Source organism: Sus scrofa, chromosome 14 (assembly GCF_054392235.1).
Source record: "Sus scrofa isolate SSC_HxYL_T2T_F1_AM1 chromosome 14, Sscrofa_HxYL_maternal_Yorkshire_Landrace_v2.0, whole genome shotgun sequence".
Taxonomy (NCBI): Eukaryota; Metazoa; Chordata; class Mammalia; order Artiodactyla; family Suidae; genus Sus; species Sus scrofa.
The window spans coordinates 97,550,939-97,565,943 of record NC_139396.1 but is presented as its reverse complement, the minus strand read 5'-3'; the positions used below and the strand labels follow the sequence as shown (position 1 = coordinate 97,565,943).

At 39.9% G+C, this 15,005-nt stretch overlaps 1 protein-coding gene and 1 pseudogene across 6 annotated transcripts in view; both read left to right on the top strand.

Moving 5' to 3' along the window:
• The window catches only part of MICU1 (mitochondrial calcium uptake 1), a 242,021-nt gene that overhangs the window by 82,595 nt on the left and 144,421 nt on the right, over window positions 1–15,005 (top strand). For 5 of the 6 annotated variants that reach the window (XR_014825569.1, XR_014825571.1, XR_014825570.1 and 2 more), the window contains 1 exon segment: window positions 13,864–13,907. Coding sequence is in view for 3 of the 6 variants with exons in the window: in XM_005671068.4 (XP_005671125.1) it covers window positions 13,864–13,907 (44 nt within the window). In the remaining 3 variants the exon portion in view is untranslated. 6 annotated transcript variants of the gene reach the window in all.
• LOC146396878 (proteasome subunit alpha type-2-like) lies at window positions 178–1,656 on the top strand (annotated as a pseudogene).

Genomic DNA, 15,005 nt, shown 5'->3' with positions numbered 1-15,005 from the left:
CTGTATTTAAAGTGGGTTTCATGGAAGTTCTCGTGGTACAGCAGAAATGAATCTGACTAGTATCCATGAGGATGAGGGTTCAATCCCTGGCCTTGCTCGGTGGGTCAGGGATCTGGCACTGCTGTGAGCTGTGGTGTAGTTCACGGACATGGCTCAGATTCTTTATTGCTGTGGCTGTGGTGTAGGCCAGCAGCTGCAGCTCCTATTGGACCCCTAGCCTGGGAACTTCCATATATACTGTGGGTGTAGCCCTGAAAGCAAATGAAATAAAATGAAATGAAAAATAAAATAAAATAAGGATTTCTTAGAAATGGTTTGCAGTGGGCATGTGTGCAGATGTGTGGGTAAAGATGGTGGAGTGTGGTTATAGCTCTTTGCTAGTTACATTCAGCCCATCTGGTAAACTTGTCCAGATTGAATATGCTTTGCCTGTTGCAGCTGGAGGATTCACTTCAGTGGGAATTAAAGCTGCAAATGGTGTAGTCTTAACAACTAAGAAGCAGCAGAAATCCATTCTGTGTGATGAGTGAAATGTCCACAAAGTGGAACCAATCACTAAGCATGTAGGCTTGATGTATAGAGGCATGGACCCAGATTACAGAGTACTTGTGCACAAGGCTCAAAAACTAGCTCAACAGTACTATCTTGTTCACCAGGAACCCACTCCGACAGCTCAGCTGGTATAGAGAGTAGCTTTTGTAATTCAGGAGTACACTCAGTCACGTAGTGTTCATCCATTTGGGGTTTCTTTACTTATTCGTAAATGAGGGAATGAGGGACAACAGTATTTATTTTAGTCATATCCATCTGTAAGTGTCATTAGATGTATTTGAGGGGGTTGTTGAAGTGCTCTTTGAGTATCTAATAAAAGTAGCCATAAAAAGCTTAAAAATTAAAAAAAAAAAAATAGTAAGGAGTTCCTGTCGTGGTGCAGCAGAAATGAATCCGGGAGTTCCCATCATGGTGCAGTGGTTAACGAATTTGACTAGGAACCATGAGGTTGTGGGTTCGGTCCCTGCCCTTGCTCAGTGGGTTAAGGATCTGGCGTTGCTGTGAGCTGTGGTGTAGGTTGCAGATGCGGCTCGGATCCAGCATTGCTGTGGCTCTGGTGTAGGCTGGTGGCTACATCTCCTATTGGACCCCTAGCCTGGGAACCTCCATATGCTGCGGGAGCGGCCCAAGAAATGGCAAAAAGACCAAAAAGACCAAAAAAAAAAAAAAAAAAGAAGAAATGAATCCGACTAGTATCCATGAGGATGATGCAGGTTCGATCCCTGGCCTCTCTCAGTGGATTAAGGATCTGGCATTGCCGTGAGTGAGCTGTGGTGTAGGTCACAGACCCGGTTCGGATCTGGCATTGCTATGGTTGTTGCCTAGGCAGGCAGCTACGGCTTCCATTAGACCCCTAGCCTGGGAACCTCCATATGACACGGGTGCGGCCCTAAAAAGACAAAAAAAGTAAAATGGACAAGATATAGTTGGATCTTTTTTTATCCAAAATGACAATTTTCTCCTTTTAATTAATGTGTTTAGATGATTTATATCAAATGTAATTATTGATGTGTTTGGATTTAGGTCTCCCACTTTATTATTGTTTGTTTTCCCTTTTTATGTTCCTCTTTTACCTTTTCCCTGCCTTCTTTTCAGATTATTTGAAGATTTAAAAATACTTCATTTTAATTGACTTTAGTAGGGAGGTTGACTATCTCTTTAATTTAGTGGTTGCTGTTGGAATTATAATATACATAGTTAACTTTTCAGTTTACTGAGAATTTATATTTTACAACTTCAAGTGGACTCTTTTATTTTTATTTTTATTTTTTTTTTATTTTCCCACTGTACAGCAAGGGGGTCAGGTTATCCTTACATGTATACATTACAATTACATTTTTCCCCCACCCTTTCTTCTGTTGCGACATAAGTATCTAGACAAAGTTCTCAATGCTATTCAGCAGGATCTCCTCGTAAATCTTTTCTAAGTTGTGTCTGATAAGCCCAAGCTCCCGATCCCTCCCACTCCCTCCCCCTCCCATCAGGCAGCCACAAGTCTCTTCTCCAAGTCCATGATTTTCTTTTCTGAGGAGATGTTCATTTGTGCTGGATATTAGATTCCAGTTATAAGTGATATCATATGGTATTTGTCTTTGTCTTTCTGGCTCATTTCACTCAGGATGAGATTCTCTAGTTCCATCCATGTTGCTGCAAATGGCATGATGTCATCCTTTTTTATGGCTGAGTAGTATTCCATTGTGTATATATACCACATCTTCCGAATCCAATCATCTGTCGATGGACATGTGGGTTGTTTCCATGTCCTGGCTGTTGTGAATAGTGCTGCAATGAACATGCGGGTGCACGTGTCTCTTTTAAGTAGAGTTTTGTCCGGATAGATGCCCAAGAGTGGGATTGCAGGGTCATATGGAAGTTCTATGTATAGACTTCTAAGGTATCTCCAAACTGTTCTCCATAGTGGCTGTACCAGTTGACATTCCCACCAACAGTGCAGGAGGGTTCCCTTTTCTCCACAGCCCCTCCAGCACTTGTTGTTTGTGGATTTATTAATGATGGCCATTCTGACTGGTGTGAGGTGATATCTCATGGTAGTTTGGATTTGCATTTCTCTTATAATCAGCGATGTTGAGCATTTTTTCATGTGTTTGTTGGCCATCTGTATATCTTCTTTGGAGAAATGTCTATTCAGGTCTTTTGCCCATTTTTCCATTGATTGATTGGCTTTTTTGCTGTTGGGTTGTATAAGTTGTTTATATATTCTAGAGATTAAGCCCTTGTCCGTGGCATCATTTGAAACTGTTTTCTCCCATTCTGTAAGTTGTCTTTTTGTTTTCTTTTTGGTTTCCTTTGCTGTGCAAAAGCTTTTCAGTTTGATGAGGTCCCATAGGTTTATTTTTGCTCTAATTTCTATTGCTTTGGGAGACTGACCTGAGAAAATATTCGTGATGTTGATGTCCGAGAGTGTTTTGCCTATGTTTTCTTCTAGGAGTTTGATGGTGTCCTGTCGTATATTTAAGTCTTTCAGCCATTTGGAGTTTATTTTTGTGCATGGTGTGAGGGTGTGTTCTAGTTTCATTGCTTTGCATGCAGCTGTCCAGGTTTCCCAGCAATGCTTGCTGAATAGACTTTCTTTTTCCCATTTGATGTTCTTGCCTCCCTTGTCAAAGATTAATTGACCATAGGTGTCAGGGTTGATTTCTGGGTTCTCTAGTCTGCTCCATTGGTCTGTCTGTCTGTTTTGATACCAGTACCACACTGTTTTGATGACTGTGGCTTTGTAGTATTTCTTGAAGTGTGGGAGAGTGATGCCTCCTGCTTGGTTTTTGTTTCTCAGGATTGCTTTGGCGATTCTGGGTCTTTTGTTGTTCCATATAAATGTTGGGATTGTTTGTTCTAGTTCTGTGAAAAATGTCATGGGTAATTGGATAGGGATTGCATTGAATCTGTAGATTGCTTTGGGTAGTATGGCCATTTTTACAATATTGATTTTCCCAATCCAGGAACATGGAATATCTTTCCATTTCTTTACATCTTCTTTGATTTCTTTGATTAAAGTTTTCTAGTTCTCGGCATATAGGTCCTTTACCTCCTTGGTCAGGTGTATTCCGAGGTATTTGATTTTGTGAGGTGCAATTTTAAAAGGTATCGTATTTTTGTATTCCTTTTCTAATATTTCATTGCTGGTATACAGAAATGCAACTGACTTCTGAATGTTTATCTTATATCCTGCTACTTTGCTGAATTTATTAATCAGTTCAAGGAGTTTTGGGGTTGAGTCCTTAGGGTTTTCTAGGTATAGTATCATGTCATCTGCATACAGTGACAGTTTGATCTCTTCTCTTCCTATATGGATGCCTTTTATTTCTTTTGTTTGTCTAATTGCTGTGGCTAGGACTTCCAAAACGATGTTGAAGAGCAGTGGTGAGAGTGGGCATCCCTGTCTTGTTCCAGATTGGAGTGAGAAGGCTTTCAGTTTTTCCCCATTGAGTACTATATTTGCTGTGGGTTTATCATAAATGGCTTTGATTATATTCAGGAATGTTCCCTCTATACCCACTTTGGCGAGGGTCTTGATCATGAATGGATGTTGAACTTTGTCAAATGCTTTTTCTGCGTCTATTGAGATGATCATATGATTTTTGACTTTTTTTTGTTAATGTGGTGTATGATGCTGATTGATTTGCGTATGTTGAACCATCCTTGTGAACCTGGGATGAACCCAACTTGGTCATGGTGTATAATTTTTTTGGTATGTTGTTGGATTCGGTTGGCTAAGATTTTGTTGAGACTTTTTGCATCTATATTCATCAATGATATTGGCCGATAGTTTTCTTTTTTGGTGGTATCTCTGTCTGGTTTTGGAATGAGGGTGATGGTGGCCTCATAGAATGTCTTTGGGAGTATTCCTTCTTCTTCAACCTTTGGAAAGAGTTTAAGGAGGATGGGCACCAATTCCTCTTTATATGTTTGATAGAATTCACCTGTGAAGCCATCTGGTCCTGGACTTTTATTTGTAGGGAGTGTTTTTATGACCTCTTCAATTTCATTTCTAGTGATCGGTCTGTTCAGTTGGTCTGTTTCTACTTGATTCCGTTTTGGCAGGCTGTGAGATTCTAGAAAAGTGTCCATTTCTTCCAGATTGTCAAACTTGTTGCCATATAGTTGTTCATAATATTCTGTTATGGTTTTTTGTATTTCTGCTGTATCTGTTGTGATTTCTCCTTTTTCATTTCTAATTTTGGTGGTTTGGGTTCTTTCTCTCCTCTTTTTAGTGAGTCTGGCCAGGGGTTTGTCAATTTTGTTGACCTTTTCAAAGAACCAGCTCTTGGTTTTATTAATTTTCTCTATTGTTTTTTGAGTCTCTATTTTATTGATTTCTTCTTTGATCTTTATAATTTCCTTCCTTCTGCTGACTTTAGGACTTTTTTGTTCTTCTTTTTCTAATTCATTTAGGTGGAGGGTTAAGTTGTCAATTTGGGATCTTTCTTCTTTTTTGAGAAAGGCCTGTATTGCTATAAATTTCCCTCTGAGCACTGCTTTCGCCACATCCCATAGGTTTTGAGAGGTTGTGTCTTCATTATCATTTGTTTCAAGGTAGTTTTTAATTTCCTTCTTGATTTCCTCATTGACCCATTGGTTTTTTTTAGTAGCATGTTGTTTAGTCTCCATGGAGTAGGTTTTTTCTCTTTCCTTTTCCCATGGTTGGTTTCTAATTTCATGGCATTGTGGTCAGAGAAGATACTTGAGATAATTTCTATGCTCCTAAATTTATTGAGATTCGCTTTGTGTCCCAACATGTGGTCGATTCTTGAGAATGTTCCATGAGCATTTGAGAAGAATGTGTATTCTGCTTTTTTTGGATGTAGTGTCCTGAAGATATCAATTCAGTCTAACTTTTCTATTGTTTCCTTTAGGATCTCTGTTGCTTTATTGGTTTTCTGTCTAGAGGATCTGTCCATTGATGTGAGGGGGGTATTTAGGTCTCCTACTATGATTGTATTCTCATCAATATCTCCCTTTATGTCTGTTAATATTTGTTGTATGTATCTGGGTGCTCCTGTATTTGGGGCATATATGTTGACGATAGTAACATCCTCTCCTTGGATGGATCCCTTAATCATTAAGTAGTGTCCTTCTTTGTCTTTCTTTATGTCTTTTGTTTTAAAGTCTATTTTGTCTGATATGAGCGTTGCGACTCCTGCTTTTCTGTCATGTCTATTGGCGTGAAATATTTTTCCCCACCCTTTCACTTCCAATCTATATGTATCTTTTGTCCTAAGGTGAGTTTCTTGTAGGCAGCATATTGAAGGTTTTTGCCTTTTTATCCACTCAGCCACTCTGTGTCTTTTGATTGGGGCATTCAGTCCATTGACATTTAAGGTGATAATTGATAGATGATTATTTATTGCCATTTGAACCTCGTGTTCCAGTTGATTCTATGGTTCTCCATTCTTCCTTTTTTTTTTTTTTTTTGGTTGGATGGTCTCCTGTTATTATCTGCTTGAGTGTTTTGTTTTGTTTTTTTTTTCATTTTTTGCGAATGTAATCTTTGGTTTTGGCTTGTGGTTGCCCTGTTTTTTAAGTATGCTAACCCCTTCCCATAATTGTGTGTTTTAGCCTGATGGTCCTGTAAGTTCAAACACTTCATTACTATATTAAAATTAAGATGAGAAATATACAAACAAACAAACAAAAAGGGTTATTTACTTCCTAACATCCCTTGCCCACATTTTATGGTTTTGATGACTCTTTTTATTTTTTTCTTTTTAATTTTATTTTGTTTGAAGCATGTTCATGATTAAATCTGTATGCTGGCTTATTTGAGTGACTGCTCTCTGATTGTGGTTTCCTCAGTCCTAGTTCTTCCTCTTCTTCTTTTTTTTTTTCTTTTCTTTTTTCTTCCCTTTCCTTCCTTTCTTTTTGGTTTAGAGAAACCCTTTCAATATTTCCTTTAACCTGGGTTTTGTGTTGCTGTATTCTTTAAGTTTTTGTTTGTTGGGAAAAAATTTTTATTTCCACTTCTATTTTAAATGATATTCTTGCTGGGTAGAGTATTCTAGGTTGCATATTTTTTCCTTATAGCACTTTAAATATCTCTTGCCATTCCCTCCTGGCCTGTAGTGTTTCTGTAGAGAAATCAGCTGATATTCTTATGGGGTTCCCTTGTAGATAACATTCTGTTTTTCTCTTGCTGTCTTTAGGATCCTCTCTTTATCACTAACTTTTGCTATTTTTATTATGATGTGTCTTGGTGTGGGTCTATTTGGGTTCAGTTTGTTTAGGGCCCTCTGTGCTTCATGTATCTTGAACCCAGTATCCTTTAGATTTGGGAAGTTTCCAGCGATAATTTCTTCAAATATATTTTCCATCCCCTTATCTTTTTCTACTCCTTCTGGAATTCCTATTATGCGTAGATTGGCCCGCTTTATATTATCCCATAGGTCTCTTATATTGCTTTCCTGTTTTTTGATTCGGTTTTCTGTCTGTTGACCGGATTGAGTGATTTCCATTATTCTATCTTCCATATCACTGATTCGTTCTTCTGCATTATTCATTCTGGTTTTTACTGCCCTTAGTTCAGTTTGCATCTCTGCAAATGAATCTTCTAGTTTTTCTTGGCTCCTCCTTATATTTTCTAGTTCCCTTCTGAGGGTATCTGCATTACTATTCATACCTTCTCTTAATTCCTTCAGTATTTTCACTATTTCTCTTTTGAACTCCAGGTCTGTCAGACTGCAGAGATCTGTTTCATTGTTGACTGTTTTAGGTGAGTTCTCCTGTTGGTTTGACTGGGGGTGGTTTCTCAGCTTCTTCATCTTGCTTGTTGTTTTCTTTCTCCTGAGGGAGTTGTACTTTCTGTTATCGGGCAGTGTTTACCTTGTCACTGCCGTGGAATATCTCCTGAGGGCTGGCATTGTTGGTCAGTCTTTTTTGAGGCAGTGTGGCTTTTCTGGAGTGTTGATGAAGCTAACAGTGTTTCTTTGAAGCAAAGGAGGACTTCCTGAGGGCAGACAGGACTAGGAGGTCCACACCACGATGGCAGCAACGATGGCAGCAGATTTCACTTGGTCATGCAGAGCTTGCTCTGGTGTTTTTAGGCTCTGGGGTTCTTGCAGGGAGTTGGCGGTGTTGGGCAGCTGTTCCTCAGGAGTGCAGCACCCCCTGGGGGCTGGAGCAGCTATCTGGGTCACTGAGAACCTAAGAGGCTCTTCCCTAGGGCAGCCCAACTCAGAAGGACGGCCTGTGAATGTAGGCGGATCTTTTCACAGTCTGGCCAAGCTTGTTGCAGCTTTTCTGGGCTGCAGGGGGTCCTCCAGGGGGCTGGTGGTGCTGAACAGCTATTCTGTAGGAGTGGGGCACCCCCTGGGGGCTTGGGCGGGTAGCAGGGCTGTTGGAAACCCAAGAGGCTCCTCCCCGGGGCAGCCTGACTCAGAAAAACTGTCCGAGAATTAGGCAGATCTATTCACAGCCTGGCTAGGCTTGTTCTAGCTTTTCTGGGCTGCAGGCCTTTTCTCGGGGGCTGGTGGTGTTTGGTGCTGCTCTGCGGAAGTGTAGCCCCTCCAAAGGGCAAGCAGGCCTGTGCAGGGACAGCCCCTGCAGTGGTAGGCTTCAGGCAATTGTTGAGGCCTGCCCTCCCGGATGACAGGCAGCCCCAGGTCTGGCGAGAGCGTAGGGGGTGGTGGGGGTGGGGGGAGGGGATGCACTGGGAAGCACAGCTTTCAGCTAGCTAGCGGGCCTGTAAGCTTGCTGTGGCGTGGGGGGTATTCTATGGGGACCCACCCCTTCTTCTCTCCCCTCCCCAGCACGGGCACAGACCAGGCTCTTCTCCCAGGTTCCCTCTGATGCGGCTTTCCACTTCCTCGCCCCTAGAGTATCACTCCCTTTCTCTGCAACAGCTTTGTTTTCTAGTCTCCCAGACAGTCTCTGCCCCGTCAAATGGTTTCTAGACCTCCCAAGCAGTTTCTGCTCCGCCCCGCCCCCCCAGCCCGTTCTCTCGGACTAACCTCTGGAGCCGAGGTCTCGGTGCCCAACCCCCATCCAGGTGTCCCCCGTCCCTTTCCCGGGGACTAACCTCTGGAGCCGAGGTCTCGGTGCCCAGCCCCCACCCAGGCGTCTCAATTTTTGGTGACTGTGCCCATAGTTCAGATGGTCCGTTCGGTTCTTGATAGGCTTTTCCGTATTCCAACTTACTGCTACACTCTTCTCTGCATCTGGAGATTCCTCCGGTTCGTTTGATCTTTCCCCCGTGTAGGTGACTTTCCAGGGTGCAGGATCCCTTTCTCCTCCGCAGTTCCCTTTCAGGAGCGCCTGTCCCGCTCGGATTCACCTTCTCTCACTCTCCTCTTTTCTCCCGTTCTGCCCAGTAATGTCACGAACTTCTTGCCGTTATTGGAGTTTAGGTTCCTCTGCCAGCGATTGGTTGCTGTTCTATGCGAGTCTTTCATTCTGTAGATGTGCTTTTTTTTGTTGTGTTTGTGGGAGAGGGCGAGCATGTCCCCCTACTCCTCCGCCATCTTGTCCTCTCCGAGTGGACTCTTTATGTCTTACCACTAAGGAGGTTTCTCCCCAGTTTATAGTATAGTCTCATGTATTACATCTGCATATATTGAATACTCTGCCAGACATTGCCTTAAGTTTTTATTTCAACTGTCTGTAAAGGACTTAAGAGGAGAAAAGAGTCTGTTGTATATAGCTAGATATTAACCATTTCTGTTGCTCTTTCTTATTCCTTAAGTTTCATATTTCTCTCTGATATCATTTTCTTCCCCCTTGAAGAGTAGAACATCTATTAGACTTGTCCTGCTGGTGAATTCTCTCTGTTTTCCTTCATCTGGAAACATTTTTATTTTACCTTCATTGTTGAAGAATATTTTCACTAAATAAAAAATTCTGGGTTTAAGTTCTTTTCTTTCAGCATTTTAAACTGATTGCTTCAAAGATTTTTTTTCTTTGCCTTTGGTTTTCAGCAGTTTGATTTTTAAAAAACTTATCTCTCAGAGTTCCTGTTGTGGCACAGTGCAAACGAATCTGACTAGTAACTATGAGGTTGTGAGTTCAGTTCCTGGCCTGCTCAATGGGCTAAGGATCTGGCATTGCTGAGCTGTGGTGTAGGTCGCAGACATGGTTCTGATCCTGTGTTGTTGTTGTTGTGGTTGTGGCATAGGCCAGCAGCTTTAGTTCAGATTTGACCCCTAGCCTGGGAACCTCCATATGTTGTGGGTTCGACCCTGAAAAACAAACAAAAAAAACTTCTCTCTCATATCCAATAAACTTGAGCTGTACTTTTTTTTTGCTGGCTTATATTAGCTGAGAGTATAATATTTTAATAAAATTTTAGGATAAATTATAACATTAAGCTGAAAAAAGTGAATCTCTAAATTTTTGAGAGATAGCTGTGACTTCTTTAGTAAAATTTATAGAGTTTCTATTTACCTAAGCTCTAATTTATAGATATTAAAATAATATATTGATTCACTTTCACTTTTGTCTTTTAACAGAATGAGTTGCTGTCTTCTAAAACAAGCCTCCTTTTATTTCTATTTTTATTTTTATTTTTATTTTTTTTTCCATTTCTAGGGCTGCTCCTGCGGCACATGGAGATTCCAGGCTAGGGGTCTAATCGGAGCTGTAGCCACCGGCCTACACCAGGGCCACAGCAACGCGGGATCCGAGCCATGTCTGTGACCCACACCACAGCTCACGGCAATGCTGGATCCTTAACCCACTGAGCGAGGCCAGGGATCAAACCCACAACCTCATGGTTCCTAGTCAGATTCGTTAACTACCGTGCCATGACGAGAACTCCAAGCCTCCTTTTAAATGTTCACTCTGAAGCTTAAACTGAGACTGTTCTTACAGTATTTCTGCATATTTACATTAATTTTGTTGTGGATTCAAGATAGGCCACTGCCACAATCAAAGAAGATTGTTAGACTTAACAGAAACAATCATTTAATCCTTCTGAGTGTCAGCTTTTTCATTAGTGAAAAGGGGGAGATTGTGTTTAGATCACTCTGTGAAAGTTCTTTGAAAAGTCTGAGATTCATAGAAAGCCCCCAGGCGGAAAGAGCATAACATCCAATGTTCCTAAGCTGGGACCCGAAGAATGAGAGTGGACAATTGGAAGGGGAGTCATCAATTACATTTTCAAACTACACATGTTGTGTTTTCTTCTTCTCCCTCCCCCCAATAATTTAGGCCTATTAGAGTCTCATGAGGAACAGTGAGTAAAGATAGCATGATTTCATCCATCTGCATTTCCTATACTCCACCCCCAACTATGTTAAGAACTGATCTAATCCAACCATTTGCTTCATTTGACAGGTAAAGAAATCTAAATATAACAAGATGAAATAATCATTTTTTCCAATATGAAATTATGAATCTCTCAGCCTACTCTTTGCTTATAAATGACAGAAATTCTCAATACATGCCAGGCTGTCCTTACATGCCCCTCCTTTTTTTTGGCAAATGCACATGTTAAAATACTGTACAAACTGTAGTAAAAAGCTTTCAGTGAAAAACACAAACTTGGTCCAACTTCTTCACCCTCCCAGTAATGTCACAGAAGCAGTCACTTTAAAAAGTTTTTAGGAGCTCCTGTCATGGCTCAGTGGTTAATGAATCCGACTAGGAACCATGAGGTTGTGGGGTTGATCCCTGGCCTTGCTCAGTGGGTTGAGGATCCGGCATTGCCGTGAGCTGTGGTGTAGGTCGCAGACGCGGCTCGGATCCTGTGTTGCTGTGGCTCTGGTGTAGGCCGGTGGCTACAGCTCCAATTCAACCCCTAGCCTGGGAACCTCCATGTGCCAAGAGAGCGGCCCTAGAAAAGGCAAAAAGACTAAATAAATAAATAAATAAATAAATAAAAGTTTTTAAGTTAACATTTGATTTCTTTTAGATGTCATCCTAATAACTTGAAATGTGGTTTCTTTGAATTGAAGTGTGCCATAAATGTTAAGTACATACCAGATATTACAAAATTAATATAAAAATAATGTAAAATATCTCGTTTTATATTGATTACATGGTGAAATAATGCTAATTTGGGTATATTAAGCTAATTAAAATAAATTTTAAATTAATTTTACCTGTTTCTTTTTATTTTTTGAAACGTGACTGTTAGAAAATTTTTAGGAGTTCCCATTGTGGCTCAGTATGTTAAGAACCCAACATAAAACCCATTAGGATGCAGGTTCAATCCCTGGTCTCGCTCTATGGGTTAAGGATCCAGTGTTTCCACAAGCTGTTCATAGATCACAGATGTGTCTGGGATCTGGTACTTCTGTGGCTGTGGCATAGGCTTGCAGCTGCAGCTGCAGCTGCAGCTGCAGCTCCAGTTGAACCCCTAGCTCAGGAACTTCCATATGCCACAGGTGCAGTCATAAAAAGAAAAAAAAAGTTTTCATTATACATGTGGCTTACATTTATTTCTTACATTATGATTCTTAGACAGTGCTGCTCCAATTAGCAACCATATATTTCTCTTAGTTGATGTGCCAGGTTTTACTTATGAAACCTGATTCTTATTCCTTTGTAAAGCAACAGGAAGGGTTTTTCTAGAAACTGAGGATTTTCTTATTGGTCTTCTGAAATTTCATAAGCATGCACTGAATTACAAGTAGGTTTTGTTCATTTTGCTTAAATAAGCCATTTTAGTTTGTGTTAGTCTTCACCTCCGAAAAATTTTCTGCTCATACTTTTTGGATTATTTCCTCCCTATTTCTGAATGAGAAAAGGTTTTGTATGGCATTAGACCTTATGTTGAGTCTCTGTTTTCCTACGATTCCCTCTTATATTTTCTATTTTCCATCCTGTTGTCTTTTTAGCAGTGGTCCTGGGAGATAACCTTTCCTAATCTTTTGACAATATGTTAAGAAATAGGGGGAGGGAGTTCCCATTGTGGCAAAGCAGAAGCAGATCCAAATAGTATCCACGAGGATGTGGATTTGATCCTTTGTGTCACTCAGTGGGTCGGGGATCCAGCGTTGCCTTGAGCTGTAGTGTAGGTCACAGACATGACTCAGGTTCCACGTTGCTGTGGCTGTCTGTGGCCATGTCTGTGGCTCCAGTTTGACCCCTAGCCTGGGAATTTCCATATGCCATGGGTGTGGCCATAAAAAAGCAAAAAGAAAGAGAAAAGAAATGGGGGAGATAGGCAATTGTAATTTTAATTGTTTACAACTCTTACTTGTTCTCTATCCTTTTATCATAGAGGCATGGTATACATTTATGACTGTGATATCTTCTTCAGTGGCTGTGAGGTTTCAAATTAGATTTGTGTTGTTTAAAATTTCCCTTTTCCTGATATCTCTTTCTTTTGCTGTCAGTGGTTCATTTTGTTCAGGGCAGGCTTCTAGCAGGTGAAGTACATTTTAGAAAGGAGAATGTGTTAACAGACGTGTAGAAGGAAAGATACAGAAAGCTTCCTTGGGGAGTGATGATAATCCAATCATTGTGATACTGTGGGGATAGTAAGATAAAGGTGTGAACTGGCATCAGTACAGTGAGAACTGAAAGAAAAGAACTGAGTGACTATGCAAGAAAAATAATTATAATTGGGAACTGATTTTTCCACTCTAAAAACTCCCACAGCACCTTCTTATTGAACTTATTTATCCTCCCTTGTAGTATTAATTAATTAGTATATGCATATGTCTTTCTAACTAAATTGTGATTCTTCAAGGCAGGAATTCTATCCTACTCATTCAATTTTTTTAAGGTATTTATTGATCAGGCACTATTTCCAGTTCTGCAATAAAGCAGTCAACAATGACAAAAAAATCCCAGCCCTCAAGAGCACTTAATGTATTTGCTTTTATCTTTTACAGTGCTTAGGATTTCACAATGCTAGGGATTCTCAAGCATTGTTAAATTTATTCTTTAACCTACCTTTAAAAGGTAATATTAAGATGGTCTATTTGTATCTGTTTAGGTGTGTTGTAAAATGTCTTCTGATATTATACTCTTCTTGCTTTAACTTTATATAAAAATTATTGTGCATTCAAATTAAACTTCCTCACCTTATTTAGAGGTAATATATCATCTTGATGTAATGAAAATAGTACCACCTTGGGAAGAGTCCAGGGTTCTGGTTCTTGAATAGGTTTACACATGAAGTTCTACCCTCTGTATCCTCTCAGAGCTTCTCATTTTCATATATAAAATAAAATCTTTTAGCACTGACACTTTGAGTCTGAAATTTTTAATTTCTATGGCATTTGAATAGTGTCATAGCTAAACTATCTTCTAAATTTTATTGCGTGATTGGAAACAACTGAGAACCGTTACTTCATGTTTCACCTGAGTTATAATCAGTGGCTAAGTTTTTTTTTTCCCCCTCTTTTACAGACTTGGGTCTGGATCAATTTATAATAAAACGTTTTGATGGAAAGGTGAGTGACCTATGATAACATGTCATATAGAATTATTTGTGAGAAATTTCTCAGTACCTGTTTATCTTATGAAAAAAAAGTATGTTGCTTAGGTTGGGAGGCCTGTAAGAGCCTTCAAATGATCTACAGAAGAATCAAGCAGAAGGTTCTTCTATGTTTTTCCATTTAAGGTAATACTCATGAGTTCCTGCTGTATGTATTAAGGGCTATTCAGTGTATGTTGACATCTGAATTTTAACTCATAGCTATGATAAAGGTTAACAAGCCCCCCAGTATTACATTTGCATTTCTATCTGATTTGACCCTCCTCCCACTTTGTTAGTATGTAGTAATAATCCAAACGAGAAAACTACAGAACTCCTTTGTAGTAGTTTTATAACAGTTATAAAGTGCACCCAAACATGCATATAAATTTGCCTTGTGTTTACTTTCAATTCTTTATTTTTTGCTTGAATTAATCATATAATAAATCATTAAGTATAGAAAGTGAAAGTTTCACTTTTATTATCTTAAAGCAGTGAGTTAAACATGTTTTTCCCTTTCAGGCTGGAATCTACAAAAAGAAAAAGAAAATATTTCACAGGGTCAGAAAAAACAGTGAAAGGTCAATTTTAAAGAGGAGGAAGAAAGTGCAGCAGAAAGAAGAGCGAGCCAGGGATGGCTCTACAAAGCTTAAAGAGAAGGAAATCAGAAGGAAAATCATGAAGTGGCTGGAAAAGGCAGGATTACAAACAAGGGTCTAGATGGGTAGAAGTCAGTGTTAGTAAAAACTGATCTTGCAGGAATGTGTCGCTCCTGCATCATTACATAAAAAAACTATATGTACTGATACAGTGAAGAGAGAAGTGCTGATGTCTTTTGCACAAGTGGAAAGAATGAGTAGCTGCCTTAAGAGTTGAGAAATCTCAGTTAAGGCTTCCAGCCTAAAAATTAACCTTTTTCTATTCAGGTGGCACAGTGCCTTCATCTGTGGATATCCTCCTATTAAAGCCATAATTTCTAAAAGGGCATTTAGATGTTAGGAACCCCAGATTCAGAGTCCTGGCTCTGCTCTGGGGCAGCCATGTCTTCTCTCTGATCCCTAGTGTCTCTATTTTA